This window comes from Pristis pectinata, chromosome 25, assembly GCF_009764475.1.
Source record: "Pristis pectinata isolate sPriPec2 chromosome 25, sPriPec2.1.pri, whole genome shotgun sequence".
Lineage (NCBI taxonomy): Eukaryota > Metazoa > Chordata > Chondrichthyes > Rhinopristiformes > Pristidae > Pristis > Pristis pectinata.
The window spans coordinates 5,928,232-5,934,231 of record NC_067429.1 but is presented as its reverse complement, the minus strand read 5'-3'; the positions used below and the strand labels follow the sequence as shown (position 1 = coordinate 5,934,231).

The following is a 6,000-nucleotide window of genomic DNA, read 5'->3' as shown; positions in this document are numbered from 1 at the left end:
GGCTAATGACTGCCTTTCTATCCTTAATCAGCTCTCTTCCATTCATAGCTTGGATGTTTGGGCCATAGACAATCTTGCTAGTGATGAAGATGCCACTTATGCTTGGTTATTTGCTCATCCTTTCATGCTCTTTCTACACACCATCTGTTCGTTAGGTCACAAGGTCTTTGTTGGTCCTCAGCCCTTATTGGAGATACCTGTAGACCTGATGATGTTTCCAGTCCAAGAACACCCTGTACCTTTGGCTAATTAGTTCCTGCATCTTCTCGTACCATCTCCCAGGCCAAAAACTCCAGCATTGAGGCTCTGATCATGTCCAATGAGTTTTGATGGGCTGGCCACGTTGTTTGCACGCTGGTCACTTTTATCCTGAGACAAACAGAGAACTGTACTTTGAGTTCCACCACAACAAGAGATTCCTGAGGGGAGGGGGGGTCAAATAAATTGTGTCATAGTCTCTGTGCAAAACTGTCGATTCAGGGGAAGCTCTGGCCCATGCCTGCTCAACAATGGAGAAGGAATGCCCAAAGAAGGCACCAAGCACTTCAGGTCTTTAAGGTACGATAGATATCTTTATTAGTCACATGTACATCGAAACACACAGTGAAATACATCTTTTGCGTAGAGTTCTGGGGGCAGCCCGCAAGTGTCGCCACACTTCTGGCACCAACGTAGCATGCCCACAACTTCCTAACCCGTACGTCTTTGGAATGTGGGAGGAAACCAGAGCACCCAGAGGAAACCCACGCTGACATGGGGAGAACGCCTTACAGACAGTGGCGGGAATTGAACCCGGGTCGCTGGCGCTGTAAAGCATTGTGCTAACCGCTACACTACCGTGCCTGCAGAAGCACTTGGAGACCACACACTATCAGCGGAAGGCATACACAACGACCCCGCCCACCCAATTGGGCATCATCTTCCACAACTATGGCAGAGTCTATGGAGTCCAAATTCCCTCCTCAAATCCCACTGCACTAGAGTGGAAGCAAGTCACCCCTGATCCCAAGGGACCACCAAAGTAGAAGACAGAATGCACATGTGTGCTTCATGTCAAATCAAGGGTACTTCTTTGTCAATAAAGACATGACTACATGAGTGAATTTGCCTACTTTTCCAACCGTTTCTTCCGTGATATCGTTTTGTTATGCATCAAGTTTTCAAATTTGCCTTCACCCTATTTGGCAGTGAATTTGCTCTTCATAAATCTTTGAGCAAGTTGTTGCAAACTCATCCAGCTGCAGATGAATTTGGTTTGCATCAAACCTTGCCGAGATTAACAGAAAGAATTCTGCATCAGATCCCAGGGAATTTAAGCTACTGCAGGCTCTCATGGTCTTGTAATGAAAGAGGATTGAGCTGAGGAGAATCTTCTTTATAGAGGGTTATAAATCTTCAGAACTCTGTACGTCAGAGGGCTGTGGATGGTTTGTCATAAAGCTCCTCAAGCCTACCTAAACATGACCCACTGAACGTTAATGTGTCCCTGAACACCAACAACTTTCATCTCCCGCCTTTCTGTTTTTCTCCCAAAGTGGACGACTTTACATTTTAGCACGTTGCAGTCCATCTGCCATGGGCTTGTCCATTCATTTAACCAATCTATATCTCCCTGACCTTATCATGATCCATACTGCTACCCAGCTTTGCATCATTAACAAAGTTGGAATTACTATGTTTCATCTGATACCAGTCATTGATGTAGGTTGTTTACAGATGGGACTCAAGGACTGATTTCTGCACACCCCACTCAACACAGCATCTCAAACCAAAAAGGACCCGTTTATTACTATTCCCTGTTTCTTGTCAGTTAACCAGTCCCCAATCCATGCCAGTATATTACCCCCAATACAGCATGCTCACGAGAGACTACAGATGCAGGAACCTGGAGCAAAAAAACAAATTGCAAGAGAAACTCAGCTGGTCAAGCAGCATCTGTGGAGGCAAAGGGATGGTCAGTGTTTCAGGTGGAGATTCTGAATTAGGACATTCTGATGCAGGGTCTTGACCTGAAACATCGACCATCACTTTGTCTCTGTATATGTTTCTTGACCTGCTGATTTTCTCCAGCAGTTTGTCATAGAGTCATAGAGTTGTACAGCACGGAAACAGGCCCTTCAGCACAACCTGTCCATGCTGACCATAGTGTCTACCTGAGCTACTCCTATTTGCCTGCATTTGGCCCATATCTCTCTAAACCTTTCCTATCCATGTCTTTTAAACATCATAATTGTACCCACCTTTACCACTTCCTTTGGCAGCTTGTTCCATATACTCACCGGCCTCTGTGTGAAAAAGCTGTCTCTTAGGTCCCCTTTAAGTCTTTCCCTTCTCACCTTAAACCTATGCCAATTGTTTAAAACCAATTGTTTTTAACTGCATGCTCTAACGTTGTAAAACAATAATTTGTGAACCACCTTATCAAAGGCCTTCCAAAAGTTACACAGCAAATGTAACTTATCTATTCTCTCAGCTAAAACCTCACTATAAACCCAGAATCAGGTTTATTATCACTGCCATTTGTCATGAAATTTGTTTTGCGGCAGCAGCACAGTATAAGACATAAAGGCATAAAAATTACTATAAGTTATAAAATTAAATAAATAGTGCAAAAGAGGAATAACGAGGTGGTGTTCATGGGTTCATGGACCGTTCAGAAATCTGATGGCGGAGGGGAAGAAGCTGTTCCTGAAACGTTGAGTGTGGGCCTTCAGGCTCTTGTACCTCCTCCCTGATGGTAGTAACGTGAAGAGGGCATGTCCTGCACTTTCATCAAACAAGATTTCCCTTATATTAACCAATGCTGACCCTACACAACCCCATTATTATTTTCAAAGTGTCCTGTTATCACTTCCTTCATAAAAGATTCCAGCATTTTCTCTACCGCTGATGTCAGTCTAAGTGGTTCCCTGTATTCTCACTCCATCCTCTCTTAAATAGTAGTGTTACATTGGCTAATGGTCGTAAAATGCTACAGCACAGGAACAGGTTCTTTGGCCCACCATGTCCATGCCAACCATTAAATACCCATTGATACCAATTCCATTTACCTGCATCTGGGCAGGCACAGTAGTGTAGCGGTTAGCGTAACGCTATTACAGCACCAGCGACCTGGGTTCAATTCCGGCCACTGTCTGTAAGGAGTTTGTATGTTCTCCCCGTGTCTGCGTGGGTTTCATCAAGGTGCTCTGGTTTCCTCCCACGTTCCAAAGATGTACGGGTTAGGAAGTCGTGGGCATGTTATGTTGGCGCCGGAACAGTGGTGACACTTGCGGGCTGCCCCCAGAATACTCTATGCAAAAGATGCATTTCACTGTGTGTTTCGATGTTCATGTGACTAATAAAGAAATCTTATCTTATCTTCACCTTCTGTGCCTTAGCACTTCAAGTACTCATCCAGATATTTCTTAAATGTTGTGAGAGTACCTGCCTCTAATCTACGGGAATTATTCTGGAATCTATGGACTTTTGGAGGATGACAAGTGCCTTTACTATCTTCATAGCCACTTCTTTCAAAACCCAAGAATACAGGCCATCAGAACCTGGGAATTTATTATCTTTTGGTCCCTTTAATTATTCCAAGACTAATTTCTTCCATATCCTTTTTTTCTTTGAGCTTCTCTTTGACAGTAGACCTGTATTTCTCCACTACTTCCAGAAGATTTTATATGTCTTCTCCTGTGAACACAGACACAGATATCAGTTCAATTTCTCTGGCTACCCCTAGTTCTCAGTATAGTTTCTCCAGTATGAATTACATGCTTCCACTGTGGAGCTTTACTTCAGTGGTTTGAGAAAACAAATTCAGGGATAAATCAAGTTCAAGTTTATTATTGTCATTGGCATACATACACAGGGTACGAATGCAGGCTTTTTGCAGCAGCAGTTTAGCACATTTCAAGACAAGGACAAACATAAGTTAACATAAACTTAAATTAACAAAATTTATACATAACTTATACGTGTGAAAAATAAACAACAAAATAAACAATGACACTAGTGCAAGATTGAGAGAGAGAGAGAGAGAGAGGGAAAAGATATTGTGCGACGTAGTGTTAAGGTTCGAGAACCTGATGGTAGTGGGGAAGAAGCTGTTGTTGAACCTTGAGGTATAGTTTGAATATTGGTCAGTACATCAGGGATAACTCCCCCACTCTTCTTAAAATTGCACCTTGGGGGTTCTCTTATGCCGATCTGAGAAAGCAAATGGAATCTTGGTTTAACATCTCATCCAATAGACGACTCCTCTGACAATGCAGCACCTCCTCAAGTATGGCAACTGCTCTGCCTGAGGCCGCAAGAAACTGCAGAGGGTTGTGGACACAGCTCAGCACATCACAAAAACCAGCCTCCCCTTCATGGATTCTGTCTACACTTCTCGCTGCTTCAGAAAAGCAGCCATCGTAATCAGAGACCCCATCTACCCCAGACGTTCTCTCTTCTTCACCCTTTCATTGGGCAGAAGATACAAAAGCCCGAACCACCAGGATCAAGGAGAGCTTCCATCCTGCTGTTATAGAACCATTGAATGGACTCTTGACCTCACAATCTACCTCGTCATGGCCTTGCACCTCATTGTTTGCCTGTAACTGTGACTTTCTTTTTAAGTGTAACACTATACTCTGCATTCTGATATTGATTTTCCCTTGTATTACCTTGATGCACTGATGTGATGAAATGAACTGTATGGATGGCATGCAAACCAAAGTTTTTCACTGTACCTTGATACATGTGACAATAATAAACCAATTTACCAATTTACCATTGGAGCGTCAGCCTAGATGCATGTCCCAGAAGTGGAAGTTAAGCTGGAACCCAGTGTCTCAGGCAGACGAGTGATACAAACTGACACCGGTTTTATTGATGTTGACGAATGCACTGCCATTAATATTTATCGCCATTAATTTGTAAATATTAGGACTACAGTAATTGTTGCTGCTGATAGATGGCAGTGTTTTCTGCAGTGTGGTACAGGGTGATGTTCATTTAGGTTGTAGAGGCTTCTTACAGCAGCAGGGGGAGTAGCCTTAGAGCTTGGAGAAAGAAGCAGAGAGGCACAGAGACAGACAGACAAACAAGAGACATTCACAGGGTTTTTGCTTCTCACTTCACAGGAGCTGCCATGACATTTGCTTCTTGCCCTCGAAATGCACCATCAGGCAGAGGAATTGTAAAGTACAAGTGCTGAGAAGCAGAACAGGAGCAAGGGGGGGGGGGATATTGCAGCAGGATAATATTAAGATTTTCTTCTTGTGTTTAAATTTTTTTGGAAGGTGGGGGGGGGGGGGGGAATTTCTTTTTTTGTACAAAAAATGGCAGCCAACTGTAGTGCCAGTGCCAGCAAGACCAAAACCAAGAAGAAACACTTTGTGGCTCAGAAGGTGAAGCTATTCAGAGCCAGTGAACCCCTGCTCAGTGTCCTGATGTGGGGAGTCAACCACACTGTAAGTAAGATCAGATCTATCTCATTTTTTGCAGCAATAATTATTGATTTGTGTGTGCATTTAGATATGAAAAAGAATTGCATCTGCTCTTGAGGTGTTAGGGATGTCTTAAGATTCTCTTAATCATTTTCCTTTGCAGGACTAAGACTATGCATTGATTTGAAAGCAAGAGTAAACAGGATTAATTTTTAGTTTGAGTTTAATTTTTTGTATGAATGTGATTTTTTTTGGAGGGGATGGATCTGAAGGCTTGTCAGGTTCCAAGATGAAAAGAGGGAAGCAACCTCATTCAATAATGAATGGAAAACATATTTAGACGTTGTTAATGAACATTTTAATGATTCTGATTATAATTTTAAATCAATTATTGATCATTTTTTTAAAAAACGGCATGGAGGAAATGTGTTAACATTGGAAAGGAAGAAAATATTCAGAATTAAAGGCAAGTAGCTTGGGCCTGAGGCAGGAGTTTGCTTTAAATAAAAAAGAGGAAAAATAATAATATTTAGTGATTTATTTTGAAGGGATGAGGAGGGGAGGCCGAGGTTTTATTTAC

The 6,000-nt window shown here is 42.5% G+C and overlaps 1 protein-coding gene across 4 annotated transcripts in view; it reads left to right on the top strand.

The window, feature by feature from the left end:
* Positions 1-5,030: 5,030 nt before the first annotated feature.
* LOC127583083 (phosphatidylinositol 5-phosphate 4-kinase type-2 beta) overlaps positions 5,031-6,000 on the top strand; it is a 113,199-nt gene continuing 112,229 nt past the window's right edge. For 3 of the 4 annotated variants that reach the window (XM_052038830.1, XM_052038829.1, XM_052038828.1), the window contains exon 1: positions 5,295-5,444. In XM_052038830.1, coding sequence (XP_051894790.1) covers positions 5,313-5,444 — 132 coding nt within the window. In that variant the 5' untranslated portion in view covers positions 5,295-5,312. Of the gene's footprint in view, positions 5,445-6,000 lie in introns of all 4 variants that reach the window. The other variant, XM_052038831.1, reaches the window with a different exon arrangement.